Genomic DNA, 25,340 nt, shown 5'->3' on the forward strand with positions numbered 1-25,340 from the left:
GCCAATAATCTCATCTCAGCAGGCCTCTGTCTGCTCATCTGCAAAATGGGAACAGTGAGTACATGGAGCCAAGTTCCACATGAAGCACCTTGGCCAGGCCTGGCCCCTGAAAGTTCCCCTTGGTGGGCTGTTGGGGTGATTCTTTTCATCTGCCCCCTGGGGGCTGCCAGGTGCACCCCACCAGCCAGCGCTGGAGAGGGTGGGATGGGAGGGTGGGGTGTGTGGGGAGACGAGCCTGGAGCCTGGGTCCTCCCACCCCACTGCCTCCCACACGCCCCAGGGCCCCCCACCCAGCGACAAAGCCCGTGGCACTTCCTCTCCCCGCCTGGCAGGCCGCCTGGCCCGGCCCCTTGTCTAAGGAAGCGCATTTCCTGCCTCCCCGAGCCAGGCTAGATGAGCCGGGAGCTCCGCACTGCTGACGCTCAGACCCCAGCCTCCATCCGCATCCACAGGCCGTGACTGCCGCCGCCGTCCACAGGAGCCCCGCAGCCCCTTCCCGCTCAGCCCTTGGTCAACGACCCCCGGCCTGGCCCCGCGCCCCCGTGCCCACTTCTCCTGACCCCTCGGCCGCCACCTCAGAAGGCTGGAGCAGGGACGCCGTCGCTCCAGCTGCCTGCTCCCCTTGGGTCCCCGCGAGAGCCCACGCCGGCCCCGGCGCCCGCCTGCAGCCCTGCCCCTGGACACCGGCTAAGGCCCAGCGCACAGATCCCCGGGTGGACAGCATGGACCGCGGCACGTTCCCCCAGGCCGTCGCCCTGCTGCTGGCTGTCTGCAGCCTCGGTCCCACAAGTAGGTGTCCAGGGACCCAGGGTGGGGAGACTCGGCCCCCAGGGCACAGACCAGGCCCCAAGTGTTCCGGGCCTCCTCCGTGTGTCCCGAGCTCACGTCCAGTGGAGCTGTCCTGGGATGTTTGGACAGCCCAAGACAGATGTCACGGGGTGACCAACCATCCCGGTTTGGCAGGACGAAGATCTTTCAGCCCTAAAAGTCTCAGGCAAACAGGGATGAGTTATTTACCTTAACTCTGGCTACTCTGGCTTCTGCCCTCCCAGCTACGTCCAGTTTCTCCCCAAGAAGCCCAGGTCCCAGAGTGCTGTGCAGCCCCTGGAGACTCTCCTGCCCTCTCTGGGCCTTAAGTTTCTCATCTGAGGAACATGTGGGATGGGAGGGTGTGCGGCCTCACAGTCAGATCGTGACTCCCCACCCTACCCTAACCCGCAGCATTTGCAAGTCCCTAACCCTTGATCTCTAAAGCTCTTACCACTGCCTCACTGATAGACAGGAATGAGTCTCAGACATTAAGTGACCCAGCAGGGATTTGCCCCAGGCCTGGGCCTCCCTTGAGCGCTTGCTCCTGACCACGGGTGATACGGCGACCCCTCTTGATACAGCTCCTAGTCACCCTGCAAGACTGCGCCCTTTATTGCCCCATTTTACAGGAGGGGAAGTGGAGGCTGTGACCCGCTAAGTTCACACAGCTCAGACAGAAGCCCTACCTGAGCTCCACGATAGGCCCCCAGGCCACCCTGCCTTTCTCCCACCTCCCCCCACATTCTAGCTTGATAACACTCTCTTCCTCTAGGTCATCAGAGAAAGATCCTCGAAGCTCTTTAGGGCCTGGTTTTATAGGATCGAAGGCACTGGTGTGCTGGCGAATAATGAACAGCCGAGTGGGGGGTGGGGTGGGGTAACGTTTGTCAATATCCACGGTGTAAATGTTCCCACAGGGCTGATTTCAAGCTATCAACTCAGCAGACTCAGAGTTGGGGCGGGTGCACAGTAATAAACCTTTATCTACTATTTCCACCACACAGATATTACAGACGTAGATAACCTCAAGAGCACAGATAATACAAAAGGGAATAAAATAATTAGGGAGTAATGAGTTTTGATATTTATTAACTTTTAAATATATATAATTTATTTAATTGTAAGCTTATAAAATTTAATTTTTAATAATGGCTGTGTTTAAGAGCCAACTGGAAAAACTCCTGAAAATGTATCAATCTGCTTCTGCGAGCAGGTACTAGCACCCAGTGATCACAGGGCTCAAGGGCATGCCAAAGCATCCAGCCCAGCTCATCTTCAGTCTGGGAAACTGAGGCCCATGGAGGGCAGATGGGGACCAGGGCCAGGGTGTGGAAGCCAGATCTCCACGCCAGGGGAGGGGGTGGGAGTGCTAGTGACCCAGGCATCCTCGTTCAAGCTGGAGGGGGTCAAAATGGGATGAAAACATGTCCCAAACGAGTCCAGCCTTCTGGGAACACAGCTTGGCAGAATCTTTCAAAACCATAACTCGTGTAACAGACTTACCTTCAGAAGTCAACCCCGTGGAGTTACTTGACCAACTCTGTAAAGATGTGTGGTCCGTAGGTACCTGTAACAAAAACCGCACGACTGGAAACCACCCAGTGTCTGCCAGCCTGGGCCCTATGAAGTGGCTGACTATGCAGTGGAACCCTACACAGCCGTTACCGAGAAAAAGCTAGCTACAGATCTACATTGCTGTGGACGTATGTCTGGGACACACTGTCAGGTGTCCAAACATCAATGACTCCATTTCTGTAAGAATAAAATAGTAATAACACACAATATGCACAAAGAAAATCCCCATGTCACTCTTCTTTAGCACTGGGTTCCTCTAGAGGATTTTCATTTTCTAAGACACACAATTTTGTCATGTTGGAATTTTTTTTTTTAATTGAAGTATAGTTGATTTACATGAATTTTTTTAAGAACAAATATGTAGAGATTTTTAAAAAGCGATTTAGCCATATATTCGCTTTAGTCCACTCCTCAAAGGAAACAGAAAAGGGGAAAAAATGACCTCCCCGGCTCCTTTATTAGTATGGGTACTGTGAGCATGCTGGTGGATTGCTTACCAGTTTTTGTCTAGCTTTTTAAGGTAATTTTAATGCAGGTGGATCAAATTTGGAAATCTTGTGTACCCTTCTTATGTCCCAGAAGTTTTCTGTGTTGTCACGTGGACTCCATAACCATCCCATTGTGGTTCTAGAATAGTCTCTGCCTCAAACGTGCCATGTCATCGTTTGCCTAATGAATTCTTTATTGTTGAATACTTAGGTGGTTTCCCCTTTTGGGCCAGTTATAAATATCACTTCCATGCACGTTTTTGGTACATGCATCTTTTCCTGTATTTTGGAGTATTTCACTTGGATAGAGTCCCAGAAGTGGAGGTGCAGGGGATCGTGGCCCATGTTGGGTGGCTGGGATCAAAGAGTGTCTCCTAAGTGTGGATGAGCGTTCGCTGGAGGATGGGGTAGAGGTGAGACTTGGAGTCCCCTGTACTGCTGGCCACATGTGTGAGGGTCTGGGACTCCCTGGAGAGGGGGGCAGGACATGTCCTGCTAGGGATGCAGGACACAGACCACAAATATCCATCTCTTAGAGTCTGCATTGGGGCAGCTTCCCATTTGTCCGGAGGAAAGGGAGGTTGAAGCAGGAGCCATGTGAACCAGGAGACAGTGGGTCCCTGAGGACGGTGGGGGCATGACCGTTAAGGTTCTCCCTTCGGCCAGACAGACGGTGACACTAAGACCCAGAGGGAGAGAAAGAATTGATGTCTCTCTCATGCGCACAGATGGGTCAGTGATGGGCCCTCTGAGGACAGGCCTGGTCTATTTATTTGCTTGAGGACCTGACGAGGGATCTGGGCAAGAGGGAGGGACCACCCCTTCTGTGTCCCCAGTGCATCAGGCAGCCCTTTGTCTCTATACCCAGGTTACAGACGAAGAAATCAAGCCGCGGGACAAGTGACAGGTCCAGGCTTCTCTTCTTCAACCCAGGTTCTTTTCTCTGCCTCTTTGGTGGCCTGGGTGGGTGTGGAAGGCTTGGAGCGCTGATTGCCCTGGCTCCGGAGCAACCTGCCCCTTCTAGCTCCAGCTTTGGGGCCTCAGCCCTGGAGGCTGAACGCGACCCTCATCCAAGGCTGAGCTGACTTCAATACCTGTGACGGGGTGGGGGTGAATGCCAGACACTGCTCTAGGCTTGTTTTGTGTACCATCAGACTTAACCTTCACAACAGCCCAATGAAACTGACACTCCTGTTACCCCCATTTTAAAGCTGAGGAGACTGGGGCACTGACAGGTGGAGGAATTTGCCTGAGTAACACAGCTCAGAAATGAGCAGCTGGGGCTCGGGCCCTGGCCCTAACCACACACCGCAGTGCCTTAGGGAAGACGTTGAGGCTCTCTCTGTTGCCAGCTCCTCTCACCCCACGCATTAGGTTTCTTTCCTACACCTGCAGTGGCCCTCCCACCTAGAGCACAACTGGATGGGTTCTTTTGTTTTTTAAGATGTTTTTGATGTGGACCTTTTTTAAAGTCTTTATTGAATTTGTTACAATATTGCTTCTGTTTTACGTTTTGGTTTTTTGGCCACGAGGCATGTGGGATCTTAGCTCCCCGACCAGGGATCGAATGCACACCACCTGCATTGGAAGGCGAAGTCTTAACCACTGGACCACCAGGGAAGTCCCTGGATGGGTTCTGATGAGAAGATTTTCACAGCAGGGTTTTAAAGGATGAATAGGAATTGAAGAGAAGTGGTCAAATAAAGGAAGACTGTAAGTCTGGGAAAGGGCATGGCAAGGGCAAGGATCAAGGTGTGTTTGAAGGAAAATTTCACTTCTCCCCACTGCTGGACATAAATAACCGTGACGGCGGTTGCCAGCTCCTCACACATCAGGACCCTGCTTGGCCCTGTGCATGTGTCAATTTACCAATATTCTCACCAATTCGTTGAGGAAGGTATTTTGATTATCACCATCCCCATTTTACAGATAATAGCACTGAGGCATGGAAAGGAAGCTGGCAGCTAGCAGAATCAGGATCTGAACCTTCAGCATCTATCAGATCCCTGCACTTTTTAACTCCACTCCAGGTTATGGAGTACGGCCTTAGCCTGCAGACATCGGGCAGCCGGAGACAGACTATGGAAAAGAGTGTTGAGGTCTCACTGGTGGCCAGGCCCAGGGGCAGTGGTTGGGCTGGACACAGGGAAATCTCTGAGGCCACGATTGATCCCTGAAAGGAGCAAAGGGTGGCTGGGTAACTGAAGAAGAGGAAAAGCAGAAAAGATCCTTGTCAAAGAGGATTGGCCCTGGTTTCATGAAATAATCACAACTACTGTGTCCAGAACACTTACTGGGTACCAGGCTCTGTACATGGGTTACCTCATGCAGCTGTTACATAGCCTGCAAAGTGGGTGCTGGGCGCTAAAGCTGGATTGTCTGGATTCCAATGGGGCCCTGCCACTTAACAGCTGCGTGCCCTCAGGCAAATTCTTGCACCTCCCTAATCTTCAGTTCCCCCTTGTGTCAAATAGTTATAATAACTTCACCTACCTTGTAGGGCTGCTATGAGCATCAAATGAATGAACCCACAAAAAGCCACAAATCAGTACCTGGAGCCCAGTAAGCATGATGGAAGCTGTTTTGCAAATGGGGAAATTGAGGCTCAGAGAAGTTAGGCTCTTGCTCAAGGTGACCAGCTTTTTTTTTTTTTTTTTTTTTTGATTATTTATTTATTTTTGGCTGCGTTGGGTCTTCGTTGCTGCGCACGGGCTTTTTCCTAGTTGCAGCGAGCGGGGGCTACTCTCCGTTGTGGTGCAAGGGCTTCTCATTGTGGTGGTTTCTCTTGTTGTGGAGCACGGGCTCTAGGCGCGTGGGCTTCAGTAGTTGTGGCTCACGGGCTCTGGAGCGCAGGCTCAGTAGTTGTGGTGCACAGGCTTAGTTGCTCCGCAGCCTGTGGGATCTTCCGGGACCAGGGCTCGAACCCGTGTCCCCTGCATTGGCAGGCGGATTCTTAACCACTGAGCCACCAGGGAAGCCCCAAGGTGACCAGCTTTTTTAAGAGGCAGAGCTGGGATTTCACTCAGACCATCCAGCTCCAGAGCTGGCTTTGCTTGACCATCATCCTCTCGGCCACCCAAGGTGCTGGGGGTGGCCATTTGGAAAGCCCCCAAGGTGGCTCTGTGCTTGTGGGTGGGGGAGGATAGGAAGGTGACAGAGGTGGAGAGGTGGCTCCCCAGTTGGTAGGTCTCTCACTCACCCGGTCACCCAGGGCCCAAGCGGCGCCTCCTCCAACCCAGGTCCCAGGAGCCCCAGAGTTTCCCTTGGTGCCAGGGGATTGTTTTCAGCTCTGTCTGGGCCCGCCTCTGGCTCCGGGAGACAGGCCCTGGGCGTCACACTCCCTCCTGTCTCCCCATTCTCGTCTGCGGAGTGGGGGCGGCCAGGACTCGAAAAGGCCCCAAAATAAATGGACCTCTTATCTGATCTCCCAGCCTGGCCTGTTATCTGATCATTACATAATGGCTAGGCCTGTGGCCTCTCCCGCTGGCTGACGCGCTGACGGCATGGAGGAGGTGGCCCCAGGCGGCCCCAGCAATCCGGGAGGAACTGGGGTTCCTGGAAGTCTGGGGAGGGGGCAGGGAAAGTCCGAAGGGAAGGAGGAAAGCGCTGCACTAATCTGCAAGCCAGACCCTGGGTCGCGTGGGGAGAGGTAGGTCCGAGCCCGGCCCGGTCAGCCACGTGCGCTGTGAATCTGGCACGTCGCATGTCTCTGGGCCTCGGTCTCCCCATCTGTACAGGAGGACTAAGTAACAGCCAAGAAGTCTGTCTTCACTATCAGGGACAGGGAGAGCGTGAGGGGCTTGGTGGGTCCCAAGGGGGTGGGGGGAATCAGCAGCAGATGGAGCCAGCCCTGAGTCTACCTGAGCCTGAGACATCAGTGACCTCCCTCACAGAGGCCCCTCACCTGCAGGCCACCCTTTCCCACCACATCACCACCCCCCAGGACAGTCACTTCTTCTCCCGTGGCTGAAGCCAATCAAAGAACTGTGATAAAAAGAACTGCCATACACCCTATCTCACCTCTGTGGGTTGTGTGGGTTCTATTCTTACTGTCCTTTTACTGACGAGGAAACCAAAGCCCAAAGTGAAATAGTTCGCCAAAGCAGCATCAGTTAGTAAGTGTTGGGCCTGAGATTCAAACCCAGGTCGGCCTGGCTCCGGGGACCTTGCTTTTAATGAAAATGCCCTATAATGCAGGCACTCTGGCGTCCCTGGCACATAGGACGGGGCCAGGGTGAGGACTTATAAGCCAAGTGTCCTTGTCCCGGATTTATCCTTCCCAAGGTGTTGCCGGCGGGTGGTGTGGCTATGGCTGGGGTGGCCGTCTGCCGTCCTTCTCTGACCCCTGGGGGTCCTGAGCCAACGAGGCGGTGGAAGGAGGCCGGGTTAGGCCAAAGACAGCCCAATGGCCCGGGATTCAGAAGAAGCCTCCCTCCCCCCTCCTCTGAGCTGGCGTCGGCTGGACGTGCGGCCAGGCCCTCCGCGCCCATCTTTGATCTCCAAGAAAACAGGAAGTGAGCGCGACAAGATGGAGACACAAACTTCCAAACAGTCTCCCCTTCTCTGTCCTCCTTCCCTCCTCCGGAGCCCCCCCTTCCCCGGCACATTCCTCAGGACGAGGTGTAGGGGCCTCATTTCCTCTTCCTCCTCTGCTGGGTCAGGGTGAAATTCCATTCCCTTCCCTCAGGACCTGCGCTTCCGGGCAGCAGGCTCTGCAGCCTACTCCGGCAGCTGCCCTCTGAACCTGGGCTCACTCTGTCCATCGGGGCCAGGAGACTCTCAACCCTCCTTGGCCCGTTCCTCCCGGCCTCCTTGAGGCATAAGAGGGGAATTTTTGTCTCCTGATCCTTTGGAGTGGACCAGCCCAGAGGCTTGGATGTGGGCACAGGTGGATCCTGCCACACATTTAGGGTTGCCAGATGTAGCAAATGAAAATTTAGGATGCCCAGTTTAAATTTTAATTTCGGATAAACCGTGAAAAAATTTTTAGTATAAGTATATCCCACGCAAAGTTTGGGATATACTTATTCTTTAAAAAATATTCATTTTTTTTATTTATTCAGATTTAACTGGGTGTCCTGCATTTTATCTGTCAACCCGACACCTACTAGCACTGTGACCTCAGGCAAGAGACTTTGCATTTCTGAGGTTCAGTTTCTTCATCTGTGGAATGGGTATAATGATATCCACCTTGCAGGGTAGCTCTGAAGATGCAATAAAGCCCTTCACCAGTGCCAAGCACCCAGTAGGCATTTGGAAAGTGGGAGCAATTGTCACCACGTTGCTCTTAACCGGCCCACTCTCTGGCTGTGCTTTCCCAACAGGTCTTGCAGAAACAGTCTACTGCGACCTACAGCCTGTGGACCCACAGGTGACATACATCACAAGCCAGGTTTCTGAGGGCTGCGTGGCTCAGAGGCCCAATGCTACCCTGGAAGTCCACATCCTCTTCTTGGAGTTCCTAAAGGTGAGTGCCTGATGGCAGGGTCAGGTGGGGACCCAGCAGATGGCCCAGGGCTGATGAGATGAGGGGAACCTTTCCTTGTGGCTGTCCCTGGGACAGTGGACTGAGTCCTCACCAGGGCCCCTGCCAGGAGTGTGACATCAGCATCTCATCTCACAGGGCCTGTAAGGGGTGGCATTTCTGGGGCAATCTTCTGGATGCCCACACAAGACCCTGGTGGAAAGGGCTGTGTTTGGCCGGCAGTGGAGTGGAGAAGAGCCGGGCGAGCTGTCATTCATGTACCTCCGTGATGGGGAGCTCACTGTTTCTCAGTGACACGGCTCTGCTCTAGGCAGCTTTGACCTTGAGACAGTGCTTCCCTCAGTTGAGCGCAAATCTCCCTCCCTGGAATGTCACTCATCGAACATCTGTGACCCGGCCAGGCAGCCCCCCAGAGACTGGAAGCCGGTGATGTCACCTCGGAGACCATTCTCCCCACACCAAGAAGGTCCATCATGAGTGTGTCTAAGTCCCTCTTGATAATAATAACATGTTTATTGAGCACTTACTATGTGCTAGGTACTGTGCTAGGCCTGGTAAGTACCAGGAACAGAGCTAAGCACCTTTCGTGTATTAAACCTCCTGAGGGCCCATCTGTCAGGGTCTGTTTCCCCACTTTTCGGAGGAGAGACCTGTGGCAGGCTGAGAGAGGTGAAGCGACATGCCCGAGGCCAGAGTTCACTAGATCCCTGAGACTCCAAGCTAGGCCGTCACCTGGGTCTCCAGTGGATCTCAGTGTTCAGCCGGCGCCTGGCCTGCCCGGGCTGGCAACCACACCTGGCCAACGCGGCCTCAGGTCCTGATAGCGATTTAGTGGTGTCAGCTCAGGATGAACTTGTGGCCCCCGAAACTGTTAGGTTGCCCTGCATTTGTGCAGTGATAAGACAGTGCCAAGACCACCAATATCGGGGGGGCCTGCTCCCCACCACCCTGCCTGCCACCAGGACTGTGGGTCTCGATAATCCCCAAGCCGAAGATAGCGCCAAACACACGTTGTGTGGTTTCCATAGCCATTGTAATTTTTTTCAAGTTTGGTAATGATATGTAAAGTGAGATTGCCCTCTGTAAGTTCATTATGTGTGTTCGGATGTTCAGGTCTCTGTGCCTCGCCTGGGTGGCACTGGGACGCCCCCAGCCCCAATCACTCAACAGTGGGCCAGTGTCAGAGAAGGCTCCTGGCCAAGCACCCAGGTCTATTGGACACAGACATGTAGACAGACAGCCAGGACCCAGATGACTGGTGCTTTCTCGGGGAGCACGGGGCAGGGGTAGGTCAGCTGCTATGGGATTAGGCTGGGCTTCCTGGAGGAAGCAGGAACACTAAGAACGGCCAGAGTTCACGGAATGAAGGAGGCCGTGGGGAAGAGCAGAGGATAGAGTGAACGCACAGGCAGGAAAGTGGGACTCAGTTGAGGCCAGCGTGTGATTCACTGCGTCGTGAGCTTACAGTTCACCTCGGGGCAGGGCTGGGGAGATGGACAAGCCCCCATCGCCGTAGTAAGGGGTTCGGTCTTTATCCTGTGGGCAGTGACTGTCATTGGAGGGTTCTTAGGGGCATGACAGGGTGCTGCTGTAATATGTCATCCTAGAGCTCATGACCACAGAATCTCCCTGTCACACTCTGCCTCTTCCAGAGAACTCAGTCCATGGAGTGTCCGGCTTTTAACTCAAGGAGTCAGGCTGCAGCCTCCAGGACCGCTGGGCCTGTTTGTTTGAGGGGGTGATGGAGAGAGCTGGGGTTCAGGAGATGGGGGCTCCAGTCCTGGACCCGTCACTGGCCAGCACCTCGTATCGTGCCTGGCATGCAGAAGGGACTCCTTCTCCCCACGCTCCGATAGACACACACTTCCTGGGCTGAGGGACCCACCAAAGAATCACGGAGTAGCAGAAGCTGGCCCAGGGCCTGGAGGATACCAACGACTGTTTGTTGAATGTATGAATGAATGAATGCATGAAAGAATGAATGCACTGCCATGTGACCTTGAGGCCAGGGTTAAGAGCATGGGCTCTGGAGCCAGACAGTCTTCGAATTGAACCTTACCCCCCACCACTTACAGGGGCACGACCTTGGGCCACCTCTCCAAGCCTTGGTTTTCCCTGGGAAACATGGAGATGATAATCATACCTAGCTCACAGGGGGCTGTGAGAATCCAGTGGGGTCGCACAGGCAAAATACTGAGCTCGGGCCTGCCCAGAGCCACTCTCGATGTTCAGTAGCTCTGCCTGTTGTTATTATAACGTCTCCTCTGTGGGCTCCGTGTCTCCCCCGTCAATACCCTCATTCGGCTGAGCACGCTACAGTGTGCAGCACATCTTCACGTCAGTCAACGAATTTGATCCTCATAGGTTGTTGCTACGAGGCGGCTGAAACAGGGACTGTGAATCCATTTGCAAAGGGGGCAGCTGAGGTCTAGCCTGACGGAGCTGGGTGCTCCTGGCCTTCTGGCCCCAAGGGTCGAGCCCATGATCCCACCAGATCTACTACCGTGACAGCGAAAGACCCGTGGCTCCCCTGGGAGACATCTTCCTCCCCAGGCGGCCCCCAAGAAGGGGGTCTACAGCCCAACAGTCCTCGCCGGGTGCCTGCTCTCTGCCCAGCCTGTGTTGGGCATTGATGGTGCAGAGAGAAAGCAGATCTGGTCCTTGCCCTTGAGCCACTCGCAGGGGAGGCAGAGGTGGGCATGGGCGTCCCTGGCACCAAGTGATGGACTCGGCAGCTGGGGAAGGGGATGCAGGCGCCTGCGGGCCCCGGGGGCATGAGCACTGAGTGTGGAGGGAAGGAGGCATTAGGGAAACGGCTCCCAGTGTCTAGCCAGACCCAGAGGGGAGTCACGGGCATTCCAGGCAGAAGGCACTGTGTGAGCAAAGGCCTAGAGGCAAGAAACACGAGCGGGCAGCGGTGGCGTGGGTGGCGACTGTCTCAGCAACCGGCCCAATCCCTCCCAACTTATGGCTGCCGCCTTCAAATCCTGGCACAGAGAAACAGCTTTCCCCTGCATCCCCGGTGGCCTCTGAAGCCTCAGATTTCCTGTGGGTGGGCGGCAGATGAGTTGTGGCAGCCAAGAGCCTCGGGGAAGAGAGGTTCGGGGGTGTGTGTGTGTGTTGGGAGGGTTTGCAGACAGACGAGGGGGCCGCTGGGCAGGGGCTCTATCTTGCTGGGTCCCCGAAGGGCAGGCTGGAGCCTGGATTCCGGGAGGGGGCCCAGGGTCACATCCTGACCTGCGGAGACAGGAAACCGGCCTGGTGTCTCAGCAGTTCCCGTCAGGCCGACTACACTGATCTGCTGTCCTCCTAACAAACCCCAGGCAGCCAGAGCTGAGACAGCCGCTGATTCACCCCACTTCTGGGCAAACTCAGGGAACTGACGATGCCTTGCCCACCCCCAAGCACACGAACTCACGGGGCTCTGGCACCGACTCTTTCCTGGGGAGAGGGGCAGACAAGGCTGCTCGGGCAGAGGGAGGGCAGGGGGGCCACGGGTTCCCCCAGACCATCCTGGGAGGCTGTGAAGGGCTGTGGAAGGCAGTGCCACCCTCAGACCTGGGCAAGGGGCCCCTGCCTGGGACCCACAATTTGCAGCCCCTCTCTGGCCCTTTTCCAGTTGCATCTCCCCTGCCCCGGGTGGGGAATCTGCCGAAGGGACCTGCATCCCTCCCCTAGTCCCTACCCTGGGAACCCAGGACTCCAGAATTCCCTGCCCAAATGCGCTGGGCCTCCTCCCAGGGTTGGATGGGGCTCTTTCTTGTCCTTTCCTCTAGAAGGGGCACTGCATGGCTGGTGTCAGCTCCCTTAGACCTGAAGGCTGGGTGAGGTGACTAAGGGTGGACATTGATGGTGCAGAGAGAAAGCAGACCTGGCCCCTGCCCTGGAGCCACTCCTGGGGGAGGCAGAGGTGGGCGTCAGCAGCCCTGGTACTGAGTGATGGACTCAGCAATGGGGGGCACAGGGGGCTGGGAAGAGTGAGCCTGGCAGAGCTTGGGCATCCAGGCTGGTTTTCCACACGTGTCCATGTGAAGAGAAGCAAGGTGGGCTGGGGCCAGGGGCTGTCATATATGTTCTTGTCCCAGGCCTTGCAGATATTAGGGGCAAGCTTGGTGGAGGGGCATGGGCTGGGGGTCAGACAGACTGGACAGGGATTGCGTCTGCTCTCTCAGTGCTGTATCCCCAGTGTTCAGCTCAGGGTCAGTCCAGGTATTGGATGGATGGATGGATGGATGGATGGATGGATGGATGGATGGATCAGTGGGTGAATAACGGAAGGAAGGGGAAATATACGTGTGTATAAGCATTTGCTGATTGTCCATCCCCAAGAGGTTAGTGGTGTCACTGACTGTTTGGGGGTGTTACTCTTGTTCTCTGCCAAGCTCCTTGATGACAGGGTTGTGCCTTCTTTCCTGTCCCCCTCTGACAGCATAGAAGCCCCAGGCTGGGCCCAGTGGTGGTCTCTCAGACAAATGAACTGGGGATGTGGGGAGAACATGGGCTGACCAGGGACCCTCAGCAGGGGAGAGTAGCATGCCTCTCCTGGGTGTTCTGGAAGTCCACTCTGTAGCCACCTGGCTGGAGACCGTGACTCCCAGGTGCCAAACACTGGGAGCCCCAGGAGGCCGGATGGAATGTAGGGGCCACACAATACTAGAACATCACTGAGCCCAGCTCCTCCCCGCACAGATGGGGAGACTGAGGCCCAGAGAGGGGAAGCTGCAGGGTGGCGTGGCTGAAGTAGGTCCCAATTCCAGCTAACTGCTGCCCAGCTCTAACGCCAACCTCCTCAGCCCCCAAACCATGGCACTCCTCTGGATGAGCGGGCAGGGACGGAACCGGCGGCAGTGAAAGCCAATCTATCAATACTACCATGTATTTAGCTGGGCACTGGACAACCCGCTTTGCAGGCAGAATCTCACTGAATCCTCACAAGTCTATGAAGTGGGTATATTGTTCAGCCCATTTTCCAGATCAGGAAGCCGAGGCCCAGAGAGAGGAAGTAACTGCCCAGGGTCACAAGCGAATGACTGAGCCCGGGTTTGAATTCAGGTCAGTCTGGCTTTGACCCCCTTCACCCGTTACCCTGCCTGCATGTGCCGTCTGAGTCTGCTAGGGTGGACAGAGGACGGCTGGCTCCAATCTGGCCGGCTCCAGTCTGGCCCTCGGAGTGGGGGGGCTGCAGGCAGCCCCGAGGCTCCACGCCTAGAAGAATTGCTGGAAGCGACTTTCTATAAGTGGCTACTAGCACTCAGGACCTCCTCACCGAAATCTCCCCTTCCCGCCACTGACTGCTGGGCCAACAATGGCATCTGTGGGACACGGGCACAAAAATAGAAGCATGGTCTCCCGCCCACTGGCTCAGGGAGGGGGCCGGGGCAGGCCCAGGCCGGCCCAGGTTGCAGAGCTGGGGGAGAGGGCTTGGCTGGCCTGCCCGCCTCGGCTGGGCTCCCAGAATTCCCAGGATGACATTGGGAAGACTGGGAGCTTGGGGTGGGGGGCAAGGCAGGCCCCTTTCTTTGCCTTTGGGCTCCAGGCTGGGAGGGAAGAGGGAAGTCGGTGTGTGAGTGGCCACGCTGATGAGTCAGGGCCATGGGATGGAAATGTTTGCTGTGGAAACCCTGACTGGGTTTTTCTGGTAACCAGCTGGCCTTCGGCTCGGCCCAGGGGCTCAGAGACCCCAGGGAGCCCAGCCAGACGAGTTTCCACATGGCTCGCTTGCTGTGTGGCCCTGGCCCCTGCCTGCCCCTCTTTGGGCCCCAGGCCCCAACTCTACAGGGAGGGACTTGGTGACAACTGAGTGGGGGGATTGGTATGTGAGCCCTGGGAGCACAGCCAGATGTCATGACAAACGTCACCAAGCTCCAGTCTCCTAACCCCCTCACCCTCAGCATGACCCGACCCTGACCTCTACTTCTCTTTTTTAACTTCCTTTATCCCCAGCCCCACCTGGTTTTGGTTCCCAACCCTGTCTTACTCCCATTTCACAGATGGGGAAACTGAGGCACAGAGAAACTGGGACAGTTGCAGAGCGGCAGCAGGAATGGATGTTCACAGGGCTCTTTCCTCCCAGCTCAGGGGCTGCGCTCCCAGTCGCTCTGTCACCTGCAGTGCTCTCGGCCTGCAGGTGTCCACCCAAGGGCAGAGGAGGGATCTCCTTGTCTGCAGCAGCCGTGGCACCTCCAAACCATGGGGCCCATCTATTCACCATGTATGGGCCTCAAGGTCTACTCCTCTGTGGGAGGACAGACAGATGGGGCTGGACAGGGATGAACCGTGGGGCAGTCTGGGGAGCGGCAGGGTTGAGAGGGAGGACACGGTCCAGGTGAGCTATCCAGGGGTCCAGGCACCCGCTCTGGCACCAGGCTGATGTGCACTGGGCGCCTGACTTCATCACTCACCTTGGCATGTGACCTCCCTGTCCCCGACAGCTGCATCTGTGAAATGGGAGAGTACCTGACCCTGCTTCATGAGAGCATGCACAACTTTCACAGCACAGGACCAGGCACAGATTAGGCTGAACCACGTGAAATTACTGATATTTGATTGTTGTTTCTTTAATAGCTTTATCGTGAAAACATTTGCCTGTTTAAAGTGTACAGTTGAGTGGTTTTTATCATATACACAGAGTTGTGCAATCATATTCGATTGTTCAAGCTAATAATACATAGGCAACTAAGGTAAGGAAGCTGGGGTGGGTGCATTCTCGATGGTTCAGACAGGTCAGCAGTGCCCGGGCCTTTCCTGACACCGCCGAGGTGGGTCTCCCTTCACTCCGGTTAATTTCGAGTACTGATCACAATCCTGGAACAAAATGTCAGTTCTGACCTTTAGGTTGGTATTTCATATTTTACCAGAATATGATATTAAATCCAGTATTTAATTCTTCAAGTGTTTAGAATGCATAATATTTTTAAAAATTGATGAAACAAGATATTTCAAAATCCAAAAGTTATAAACCCATTAGAAAACATAAATTAATCAAAAATGTGAACTTATACAAACATAAATTTGAGACACATCATTCTACTATAAATTAGCATAAAAGTGATTATTCAAAAAATAAGCAACCTAAGTAGCTCACTAAAATGAAAAAAATTATTTATGAAACATTGAAAATGAAACATTATTTGCTTTTTTGTTGTTGTTTCAAAGAGCAAACTTACAAAGAGTGATTATGGTGTCATTATTAGGTAACGGAAATATTTCTGGCAGATTTTTCCAGCAGCTGAAACACTCTCTGGCTCTGTGACATCAGTTGGGGAAATGGCCAGGAGATAATTAGAAGTTAAATCTAAAAACTTTCCACTGATGCCTTCATCTTGAAATATCTGTCTCCTTTTTGATAAGTTTGAGGAGATTTGGGGAGGGTCAGCTTTTTGTCTCTTTGGAGAGACTGCCAGCTTTTGAGAGCCTCTGGAGTTTGTGTTTCAGTCAAGTGTTTCCATTTGTCTTTGTCCTCATGAGGGCGGGGCTTCTGAGGCCTACACCTGTCTCAGTTTCAGGAGTCACCGGTTCATACTCCATTGGTTCAGAGAGTCTTTGAGCAGAGCGGGGGTTCTTCTTTCGATAGAAGCTTTGCCTTGTGGATCGCTGTGTTCTTTTTCTTCTTGAGAATAAGGAGGTATAGAAAAACGTGATGGGGCAGGATAGCGGTTGCCCAGGTCCAGATCTTAGCTCCATACTTACTTGCTGTGTGATCATAGCCAAATGACTTCACCTCTCTGTGCCCCACTTCCTCATCTGTAAGTGAGAATAACAATGGTACCTACCTCTTCGGGTTGTCGTGGGGATTAAGTGAGTCAATGCGTAAAGCACTTAGAATAGTCCAAGCACTTAGTAAGCACTATATAAGTGTGAGGTATTAATTATTGTTTTTGTCGTTGTTATGAAAGCATTCTAAATGCATACACCATGATCAAGTAAATTTTTTAATGCAGTCAGTACCTCTCAAGACATAAATGATTTCAAATTGACATTTCTGATAAAATATCAAAATAATGGTATTACTCAACAAAATATGAGTATCTAGTACTTTAAAATAGTAAAGCAAACAGGAATACTGCGAACTGGGGAGGGTTTGATGCCTCAGCGCTGCTGCATAGGGAGAGAGAAAGGGCACAGGGTACTCTCTAAGTCACACAGGTGTTTGCAGGCCTGGTACACAGCAGGTGCTCTGTGGAAGTAATAAACCTCAACTGACTACTGGATAAAGTTCAGGCTCATTGCATTTATTTATTTATTTTCATGGAAAGGCATTTTATTTTAACTATAGCAGTGTGTACATGTCAATCCCAAACTCCTAATCTATCCCTCTCCGCTACCCTTAAAAAAACATCTCCTTGGATTTGCTGGGACTCATCTCCTTCATTCGTTCAGCAAATATTTTCTGGGTACCTCCTGAGGGCCAGGCACTGTGCTGGGCTCTGGGAGACAGGAGTGGACAAGCTGGGCAGGGAGAATGGAGTGGAAGCTTACAGTAAATGAGTCGTCACTACTGATCTGGTGGCACAGCCTGTGCAATCTGACTGGTCTATGTATGTGTCTCTCCCCTGCCCCCATTCCAGGAGGTGTCAGTGCTGGAGCTGACTCTCCAGACATCCAAGCAAAATGGCACCCTGCCCCGAGAGGTGCTCCTGATCCTCAGCACTAACAAGACCATCTTCCTGAAGTTGCAGGCTCCAGGAATCCCACTCCACCTGGCCTACGTGAGTGTGTTACCTCCAACCCCAGCCTCAGGCACGGGCCGTGGGAGGCTCCTGCTGTCCACCTCTGTGGGCCAGGGTCCCCTGCTTCTCTTTTTCATTCTGACATTATTCACCAGGGCCCTGCCTGGTGAATCCCATGGGGCCCTGACAGAGAGAACGCAAAGGGCAACAGAACCTGGGATAAAGAGCCCAGACCTGGAGGTGGGAATCAGGTTGATGTGCAACCCTGGCCAACTCCAATCCTCTCTCATCGCCTCAGTTTTCCCATATGTCCAGTGGGAGGACTGGTGATAGTCCCATAAAATAACCTTGTCACTGTCTTTGAAAAAGTTACAAGACATAAATTTGAAAATATTTAAGTGGAGACGAAAAAGGCCAGGAAGAAACCTAACAATGATGGACTTCCCTGGCCATCCAGTGGTTAAGACTCCATGCTTCCAACGCAGGCGGCACAGGTTTGATCCCTGGTCGGGGAACTAAGATTCTGCATGCTGCACGGAGTGGCCCAAAAACCAAAACCAAAACCAAAACAAAACAAAAGAAACCTAACAATGCGTTAACAGTAGTTATGGGGAATTCCCTGGTGAAAAACCAAACAAAAAACAGTAGTTATGGCTGGGGAGTGGGATTCGGAGAGATATCTGTTTTGTTCTTTAAACTTTGTTGAATTTGCAAGATTTGCTATAATTAGCACGGCCTAAGTTGGAGAAAAATTATTTTTAAAAAATTCAGATATTAAGTGTCAGACACATCCACCGGAGAGAGGAGGTCCACTGTCTGGGACCCGCAGTGAGGAAGCTCAGGGCTGGAGGAGGTGGGGCGGACCAGGGCACTGCCCCCTCCACATGGAAGGCCCTGGGAGGTGGTCCCCAGATGCGAGCAGCTGTTGTTTACAGCCAGAGAAAGCAGAGGGGAGGGAGCCAGAGCCCGGGGGAGAGCAAAGATAACAAGTGGGAGAGAGACACAGAAAGAAAAAAGGCAACGGAAAGAGGGCGGGCCTGTTGTGAGAGGAATAGACAGAGTCTCGGAGAGACCACAGAGTTCCAGGAGCGGGAGAGAGGAGCTGGGGACCTGAAGAGAGGCTCAGATCCAGGGCTGCCTGGGAGACGAGCCCAGAGAGAAGTTGAGGGGGTGCGGGACTGGTGGCAGGGGCAGCACAGAGGCGGACGGAGCTGGCCAGCCCGGATGCCCCTGGGAGGGAAGTTGCAAGCCTAACGAAGCCAACCAGGAGGGCAGAGCCGACCGGCCCCACGCGGCACATCCCTCGGCTCCCAGTGCGGGAAAGCGAGATCCTGCCACGGCTCCTCCTCCCTCTCGACTCTCCCTTTTCCCCTTCCCATTCCCGGACGCCCTGGCGGCCCAACCCCGGGATCTAGGCCCGGCGGCGGGGCTCCGGGTGACGCAAGGCACATGAAAAGCGCCCGCCCGCCGGCCGGAAGGTCGCAGCAGCCGCCGGCTCCGACCTCCGCCAAGCCTTCCTTCCCCCCTCCCCCCACCCACGCTAAGAATACACGGTCGGGGGGCCGGGCGGGGGGCACCTCCGGAGCCGCGCGCGGCCTCGGCCCGCAATTTCCGGAGCCGGGCCCCCGCAGCCGGAGCCGGGACGCTGCTGGAGGGACAAAGAGCCTCACGGGGGCGCAGGCCTCTGTGCCAGACCCAGCGCCAGGAGACTGACAAACGCCTTGCCCTTTAATCCCTATTACATCCCCATTTTACAGAGCTGACCCTGAGGGTCAGATGCGTAAAAGTCCCCCCACCCCCAAACTCTCCAGCTCTAACCCACTGCCCCAGCCCTTCCATGCGGGTGGGCGCTGGGTTCCTCACCCAGGTGCTCATCACTTTGCACCTTGTTACAGCCCTGCTCCATTCCAGGTGGACCATTCTATGGTGTCTTGCCTATTGCCACTGTCAGGCAGTCCCCCTTAGTATCTAGCCTGAAGCCCTTATGCTGCTGCTGCTTCAGCGCAGTGCCTCTGGCTTTGGAGATAGATGGAAAAGGAACTCTCTTGAGTCTGTGGCCCCAACAGCTTCTTCTGAACCCTTTGACTTCAACAGAGTACCTACAGCAGGAAGTCTTTCCTATTTCCTTCCCCAGCCCACCAGAGGCTCTCCTGAGGCGTGGGCAGTGGAGGCAGTGAGGTGCTGGGGCCACCCAGATTCTCATCCCTGCCCATCCAGGGGAACTGTCTTGCTCCTTTGTTTCTTATTAAATAATATCCTCTGTCTTCTGTTGTTTCAAATGACTTGAGGCGTGACTAGTTTCTGGGTGGTAAGATCCCCCAGAGCAGGGACCACCCCTGTTTGTCTTTCATTCATTCATGTATTCGTCCATTTCTTCTCTCTTGCCTTCTGCCTTCCCACGTGCAGGGAGCACCTGCCATGTGCCAGGCATCAGGGAGAAGCTGCCATGTCAGGATCCCCAGTGCTGGGCCCAGGGCCCGGCACGAAGTCAGACAAATATTTCTCAGTGCCTACTATGTGTCAAGTCCCATGCAGGGGTGGGCGAGGCAGGCGTTGTCCCTCACAGACCTTAGAGTGTGGGGGAAACAGACAGTAACCACAGATGTCGTAAGTGTGGGCTGAATGAGGATGCCTATGGAGGGGTGCGAGGGTGATGTCTGGACACGTGGAGGCACATGGATGTCTGTCCATCCAGCTCCCCAGGTGTAGAAAGGAGATGGGCAGATCTGGCTCTGGGGGAGCCCTAGTTAGAGGGGACTGTGAGATGACTTCAGGTCCACCAGCCTCAGCACCCTCAGGCCTGGCCTCCTCGGCTCAGCCAAACAGCTGCCTCCTCAGATTATCTCCTGACCTCCTGCATGGGACAGAGGGGACTCAGGCCCAGGAACAGCACCCTGAGCCTTCACGTGTCTCCCCAGAACCCCAACCTGGTCATCTTCCAAGAGCCCGCAGAGGTCAACACCACACAGCTGCCACCCTTCGCTACCAAGGGTGAGCTCCTCAACTGGGCGGACACAAAGGGTCCCGTCACCTCTGCTGCTGAGCTGAACAATCCCCAAAGCATCCTCCTCCGTCTGGACCAAGGTCAGCTTCCCCAACAGCCTCTCTGGGTTCGGGACTCGGCTCTGGAGGAATGTGAATTCCTCTGGCTCATTCCTCGGATGTGGACACTAAGGCACTGAGGGGATGTGATTTGCCCCAGGTCACACATAGCAAGTCAGTGAGCTCTTAGGACAGTGATTACCACTTCACCAAATATTAGATTGAACCATGTGAAATTGCTGCTATTTGTCAGTTTCTTGAACTACAAAAACAGCACTTTCCTATTATTTATTGTGTACCTACTAGGCACCAAGCCCTATGCTAGGCATTTGGGGACTCTGTGGGGACAGACCCAGACCCCGCCCTCCTGGAGCTGGCACTGTGGTGGGGAGATGATAATAAATATGTACACAAACAAATTCTATAATTTCAGGTCATGGTAAATTCTATAAGAAAGAAAAAAGGGGGATGATATGCCGGTGGTTGCAGGGCTACATCTCTAGCATATGCCATGAGTTCATACCTTAACCTAACCCTGTGTTGACGGATGAGGAAACAGAGGCCAGGGACCTCCCCTGGGTCCCTCTGCTGTAAGTGGTGGAGGGGTGACTTGAACCCCGGTCCTCCCATGCCCCCCACTCTTTGCTGCTCCATCCTGCCTGCCCCACCGTTTCTGTGGCTGAGGATGGGCCTCTGTATTAGATGCCAGGCTGCTCGAGGAGGAGACATAAGTGCGCTTGTCTCCGCAGCCCCGAGGTCACCGTCTTCCTGCAGTCTGGAACCCCACAAGGACATGGGCCACACGCTCGAATGGAGCCCTAACGCCCAGGCCTCCGTCCGTGGCTGCCGCTTGGAAGGTGTGGCTGGCCACAAGGAGGCACACATCCTGAGGGTCCTGCCGGGCCCAGAGGCCTGGTAAGGGTGCCCGCCCCGCCCCGCCAGCCCCACCCCCTATAAAGCCCCGCCTCTGTCCAAGCCTCAGCCCCGCCCCTGGCCTGGTCAGAGTACTGTCACCCCCACCTATCTCGGGGCCCCGCCCGTTTCCTCGTCCACCCCACGGACCCACGACCAACCAGGTTAAGAGCGCAGCCGCTGCCCACCCGACCCCAGGTCTTGTCCATGCCCCGCAAGTCCGGGCAAACACCAACCCCCCACACCCCGTCCCCTGCACCCCGCACTACCTCCCGCTCTGATGCGGGGGTCTGTCTCCCCACAGGCCCCGGACAGTGACCGTGAAGGTGGAGCTGAGCTGTGCTTCGAGGGATCCCGACGCCGCCGTGCTCATCCTTCAGGGTCCACCCTACGTGTCCTGGCTCATCGATGCCAACCACAACATGCAGATCTGGGTGAGACCCCGTTCAGGCCTCCCCAAGGCTCCCCAAAGAAAAACACCAAACTCCCTGAACCATCACCCCAGCCCTGAGCCTTTATACATGATGACCCTTCTGCCCCCAACCTCTCCTTCTGTGCACTACCTATTCTTCCTTCAGACCTTCACCTAGACGTTACCTCCTCCAGGAAGCCTTCCATGATCCCTTAGGGAGGCCCCTAACCCAGCCCACAGGGTCAGGGAAGTTTCCTGCAGAGGTGAACTCCAAGCTGAGTTGAAAGACGAACAGGAACCGGTAGATGAGGGGAGGTGGCCCAGGCAGGGGAAACAGCAGGAGCGAAGGAGAGAGCAGGATTGAGGCCTGGCAGACCCTGACTGGCCTGCAGGTGCCCCCGCCAGGCTGTGTGCCCCCTGACTGTGTCTGTAGCTCCCTGCTCTGCCTCTCTCCCTGTCATTAGACCACTGGCGAATACTCCTTCAAGATCTTTCCGGAGAAGAACATCCGTGGCTTCCACCTCCCAAACACAACCCAAGGCCTGCTGGGGGAGGCCCGGAGGCTCAACGCCAGTGTAGTAGCGTCCTTTGTGGAGCTCCCTCTGGCCAGTGTCGTCTCTCTGAGGGCACCCAGCTGTGGTGAGCACCCGGCTCCCTCCCTCGCCCCCCTCCCTTCCCTTGCCCTCTCCTTGGATCTGTAGCCACGCCCAGCTGCTGTGTGTGTGTGTGTGTGTGTGTGTGTGTGTGTGTGTGTGTGTGTGTGTGTGTGTGTGTGTGTGTGTGTGTGTGCGCGCGTGTGCTGGGCAAGTTGCATCAGCTGGTCGGAGCCCCATTTTCCTCATCTGCATCTCAGGGACACTGAGAGTACCTAGCTATAGAAGTGCTTAGCGCTTAAGAGCACAGCGAGCCTGCAGTGACTGTCTGCTGGCTGCCTCTGCTGCCCTGCAGGCAGTGGGCTGCAGCCCTCACCCACGCCGGTCCAGACCACCCCTCCCAAGGAGGGCTGCAACCAGGAGCTGCTCCTGTCCCTGATCCAGCCCAAGTGCTCCGACGACGTCATGACTCTGGTACTCAACAAAGATCTCATCTCGGTAAGGGAACTCCTGGTCTCCGGCCCAGCTGACATGGGCAACTGGTCCTTCCTCTAGCCCAAGAATCTTGGGGTCCTAATCCAGGCAGGAGGACAAATCATATCCCTCTGCAGGCGTCAGTTTTTCCACTTGTAAAATGGGGTTGATAATGGTCCTTACCATGTGGTGAGAATTACATGAGGTCTGACGACCCAGCCAGATGTGGAACAGTAAGTGCTCAGTAAATAGATACTAGGTAGTCGTCATTATTAATCCTAAATGGAGGCTGAGCTGAGTGGCCACTTAGAATGTCTATACAATATGATCTCTGCCTAATTGAAGAACAAAGCTGTTTATTATAAAAATAACACAGGCTTTTTTAAATGTGGAAAAAATTAGAAGAAAATCTCAATCACCCCATCCAAAGACAATGCCTACCAGCAATTTGGTGGATTTCTTTCTGGACGGTTTTCTCTGTGTATTTCTTATACAGTGTAATCATATTGGATGCAATTGTCTGTTTCCTGCTATATTCATTTAATGTATTTTTAAAACTTTGACATATGTACTTAATAATATCACTTTTTTATTATTTTTTTAATATTGATTTATTTATTTGGCTGTGCTGGGTCTCAGTTGCGGCAGGCGGGCTCTTAGTTGCAGCATGTGGGATCTTTAGTTGAGGCTTGCATGCGGGATCTAGTTCCCTGACCGGGGACTGAACCCGGGCCCCCGGAATTGGGAGCACGGACTATTAACCTCTGGGCCACCAGGGAAGCCCCAATAACATCACTTTAAAAGCGCATCCAATCCCATGATATTGACATGCCATAATTAACTCCTCCTCCCTCGTTAGACATTTGGATTGTTTCCAATTCTGTAATATTATAAATATACAGAAAGTGTCATTGTGCATATGAAATTTTTCTTTAAATAGGATTCTTTTCTTAGGATAGGTTTCCACATTAGTGAGATTGCTGGGTCAAAATGAGTGAAAATTCTGGAAGTTTTGATACATGTTGCCAACCGGCTTTCCAGTAGATGATTCCAGTTTTCACTGCTGATTAATGAGAACACTTTGACTCTCTCTCTCTCCAAATTATTATTTTTTGTCTAAAAAACTTTTTGCTGATGTGAGAGTGGGAACACTGTGTCCTATTCTTGTTTGAATTTCTACGTCTTTGCTTAGTAGTGAGTTTGGGCTTGGCTTCGTGCGACTGATAATAACCAAAGTCTCTGTGTGCGTTGTAACTTGGTATTCTTCTTGATAATTTTTATTAGCTTTTTACATGAAGAAAGACATTTGTGGCCCTTTGTCCATCATTCTTATTGAAATAATCTCTCCCGGTTTGTTAGAGTTCTTTAAATTTTGGCCAGAGTGTTTTTTAATTTTTTGGACATTTGAAAACGTTGGGCCATCCTAGCTGGTCATCTTTTCCTTTGTGATTTTTTTTTTCTAGTCTTTCCGTGGCAGGAAATCTCTCTGCCAGAGCCTTGACAAGTCATGCATGTTCTCAGGGATTTTTAGAATGACGTTTAACTCTACGTCCATGTGGAAGTGTTTTGGGGTGTGGGGTATTGGGGCCTAGGTGAAGCTCCACCTGTCTGCGGCCCATCTCCCCCTCCTCCCTTGCCTCTGCCTGGCCAGACAGATGTCTGGGAGGTGGAGGAGGTGGTGCAGGGACCAGCGATGGCTGGCATTACTGCCGTCCTGTCCCAAGAGGTCTGGATGCATACACTGTAATCCATCGATCTTTGGAACATTACACTCCAGTTAAAAAGAATGTTCTAGATCTATAATATAAACATAGAAAGATGTCTGTGATTTATTGTTCAGTGAGAAAACTAAGCTAAAGCATGAAGGATGGTATGATGTCATTTGTTAAAAATGAGGGGGGGGAAAAAGGGACTTCCCCGGCGGTCCAGTGGTTAAGATTCTGAGCTTCCCCTGCAGGGGGAACTAAGATCCCCCATGCCGGGCAGCACGGCCAAATAAAAAGGAAAAAAGAGACCAACAAAGCCACACAATTTCTCTGAGTATATATGTCTGTAGAGAAGAAAACACTCATGATGTCACAGATCTTATTGCTAAGTACAAAAGTGTTTGTCAAGTTCAGGAAAAGTAGTCTTAAATGGTGTGGGATGATGAGAACTAACAAAAATGGGGAAGGGAGGAGAGGCATGGCTGTGATTTGGGACCCCTGGGGGGTGGTCAGTCCTTGGTGCTGGGGTGTGATGGACAGGCCCGCGGGAGCCCCGTGCCTCCTGACGGTGCCCACCCCCCAACCCTGGCCCAGACTCTGAGGTGCACCATCACGAGCCTGACCTTCTGGGACTCCAGCTGCCAGGCTGAGGACAGAGATGACCAGTTTGTCTTGCGCAGCGGCTACTCCAGCTGTGGCATGATAGTGACAGAAAATGTGATCAGTAACGAGGTAAGAGCTGTGGTGGGAAAGGTATCAGGGCCGGCTTAATTGGTGCCCCCTGGATCTTCCAGGCTGAGGGGCGTTTGGGAGAGCGGATGTGACGCTCAGTAGGAAGACAAGTTTAGCCATTGGTTGGCTCAGTCTCCCCATCCAAAAAAATGGGTGCGTTGGGTGGGATACCCTCTGGACTCCTTTCTGGCTCTGACCAGCTCCTTGGCTCTGTTCCTGCAGGTGATCGTCAACCTCCTGTCAAGCTCATCACCACAGCAGGTGAGCTGGATGATCACCGTGCTAACCCATCTGGTCCAGGGTCCTGGGGTCCATTCCTGGCCTGGGAGGGAGCAGGCCTCGGGAAATTCAGGCCCTGATCCTGGCAAGCCAGTGTGTCTCCAGCATGCCTCAGTCTCCCCTTCCGTGCAATGGGAGCAGTACTGCTTAGGGTTATGTTCTC

General features: G+C 53.8%; 1 protein-coding gene across 1 annotated transcript in view; it reads left to right on the forward strand.

Annotated features, from left to right (window-relative positions):
* Positions 1-364: 364 nt before the first annotated feature.
* Positions 365-25,340, forward strand: part of ENG (endoglin) — a 29,128-nt gene continuing 4,152 nt past the window's right edge. Inside the window, exons 1-10 of the mRNA XM_068552423.1 lie at positions 365-789; positions 8,198-8,340; positions 16,926-17,066; positions 19,946-20,111; positions 20,819-20,984; positions 21,286-21,415; positions 21,858-22,032; positions 22,342-22,484; positions 24,761-24,898; positions 25,121-25,159. Of these exons, the coding sequence (XP_068408524.1) occupies positions 723-789; positions 8,198-8,340; positions 16,926-17,066; positions 19,946-20,111; positions 20,819-20,984; positions 21,286-21,415; positions 21,858-22,032; positions 22,342-22,484; positions 24,761-24,898; positions 25,121-25,159 (1,308 nt within the window). The 5' untranslated portion in view covers positions 365-722. The remainder of the gene's footprint in view (positions 790-8,197; positions 8,341-16,925; positions 17,067-19,945; positions 20,112-20,818; positions 20,985-21,285; positions 21,416-21,857; positions 22,033-22,341; positions 22,485-24,760; positions 24,899-25,120; positions 25,160-25,340) is intronic.

Source organism: Eschrichtius robustus, chromosome 10 (assembly GCF_028021215.1).
Source record: "Eschrichtius robustus isolate mEscRob2 chromosome 10, mEscRob2.pri, whole genome shotgun sequence".
Classification (NCBI taxonomy): Eukaryota; Metazoa; Chordata; class Mammalia; order Artiodactyla; family Eschrichtiidae; genus Eschrichtius; species Eschrichtius robustus.